The sequence below is a fragment of the Limulus polyphemus genome, unplaced genomic scaffold, assembly GCF_000517525.1.
Source record: "Limulus polyphemus unplaced genomic scaffold, Limulus_polyphemus-2.1.2 Scaffold4219, whole genome shotgun sequence".
In the NCBI taxonomy this organism is placed as follows: Eukaryota; Metazoa; Arthropoda; class Merostomata; order Xiphosura; family Limulidae; genus Limulus; species Limulus polyphemus.
In genome coordinates this window covers 46,332-48,264 of record NW_013669829.1, presented here as the reverse complement: position 1 = coordinate 48,264, position 1,933 = coordinate 46,332, and the positions used below count along the sequence as shown (strand labels likewise).

Here is a 1,933-nt window from a genome sequence, read left to right as displayed (position 1 = left end):
ACTTGGGTATCGGGAGGAACAGCTGCTCAATGAAGAAGTTCACCAAGCTTTTCAGAGCACTCTTAACCAAATAGAAAGGTCTCAAGATCAGTACAAACTGATTGCAGCTAATTCAATGGTTAATCATATTGATTATTCTGTACTGGACTCTTACAAAACACAGTTACAGGAGAAATACAAAGCAGAAATAAGAGAAGCCGATTTTGTAAAGGAAAGTGAGAAAGCTACCCAGGAAATTAACGAATGGGTGGATCAAAAAACGCAGCATAAAATCGCTAAACTTTTCGAAGAACCTTTGAGCTCTGGTACGATATTTGTTTTACTGAACGCAGTTTACTTCAAGGGTACCTGGCTTTACAAGTTTAATTCAAGCAATACACTAAGTGGAACTTTCTATAATAAAGGCACGGATGAGAAGGATATTTTGTTTATGCACTTAACACACAAGTTCAATTTTACAGAAGTAGCGGATCTTAAAGCACAAATGATTGAGCTGCCTTATAAAGGAAAGGATATTAGTATGTTTGTCATTCTTCCTGACCAGAGAAACGACCTTTCTAATGTAGAAAGTCAACTGAACCCTGACAAACTGACAGAGATAATTGGACAAATGAGAGAAACCAATGTTAGTATTGCTTTACCCAAGTTTGATTTAACATACGAAAAAGAATTGTCTCCTTTCTTGCAGTCACTTGGATTGACCAAATTGTTTAAATCAGGACAGTCAGATTTGTCGGGTATCAGCAGTAAGAATGACCTGTTTGTTTCTAAAATTATACATAAAGCAGTTATTGAGGTGAACGAAGAAGGAAGCGAGGCTGCTGCCGTGACGGCGGTTGTTAGTTATGGAAGTGGGAGCTTTAATGTTAATCATCCATTCCTTTTTATCATCAGAGACAGCAGATCTGGCATGATACTCTTCTTGGGACGCGTCAACGAGTTTTAAAACTCATGCTATAAATTGAGAATTAGTGTAATGATAATTGATAAATCAAGCTAATAAAATGCTAAATATGAGGATACAGCTTTAATTTAGTGCTTTTCATTAATCAGTAATAATTAATATAATCGTAGTTGGTTAGATATGCTGTTTCAGTACGTGTAACTTTCCATTTCTTACTGATGTATGTGGATTTATTAAAATGTTCTTTATCTTAATTATCTTTTTATGTACTGTGAGCGTTATTATTATAGACGCGTTAAAATTCTACATGTATACCTGCTGTGGTTTATCCAAAAAAAAAAAACTAGCTCTTGATGTTTCCATTTCACTGTTTATGGTAATTATGAAATACATTTGAATGCAATGTTCACTAATCGTAATAAGTACATCGCTATGATATTCACTTCTATTTATATTCAATACGTTCTTTATATGCAGTTGTTTACTTAAGAACCATATAGTTCATTAACTGAAATCAACAAATATCTCAGCATGATGTTCATATTAAGTGTAACTTTATTTCGCTCCCTGCACCTCACAAATTTAGAGCAATATTATCCCGCAATATAGAATGGTTTGTTTGTTGTAAGGCACAAAGCTAAACAATAAACTAAGTGTGTTTTGCCCATCACGGGTATCAAAACTCGATTTCTAGTGCTATAAACCCACTTACTTATCGCTGAACCACCGGGGAACAATACTGAATGATTTGTTGCATTATACACAAGTATGACTGTATCACATACGTATCAAAACTCGATTTATGGTGCTATAAACCCACTTACTTATCGCTGAACCACTGGCGAACAATACTGAATGATTTGTTGCACTATACACAAGTATGACTGTATCACATACGTATCAAAACTCGACTTATGGTGCTATAAACCCACTTACTTACCGCTGAACCACCGGGGAACAATACTGAATGATTTGTTGCACTATACACAAGTATGACTGTATCACATACGTATCAAAACTCGACTTATG

The 1,933-nt window shown here is 35.1% G+C and overlaps 1 protein-coding gene across 3 annotated transcripts in view; it reads left to right on the top strand.

The window, feature by feature from the left end:
* The window catches only part of LOC106470793 (serpin B3-like), a 34,562-nt gene that overhangs the window by 3,022 nt on the left and 29,607 nt on the right, over positions 1-1,933 (top strand). The window contains exon 3 of one of the 3 annotated variants that reach the window (XM_022399434.1): positions 17-1,158. The exons of 1 other annotated variant lie outside the window; for it this stretch is intronic. In XM_022399434.1, coding sequence (XP_022255142.1) covers positions 17-946 — 930 coding nt within the window. In that variant the 3' untranslated portion in view covers positions 947-1,158. Of the gene's footprint in view, positions 1-6; positions 1,159-1,933 lie in introns of those variants that run through there. One more of the 3 variants, XM_022399435.1, reaches the window with a different exon arrangement.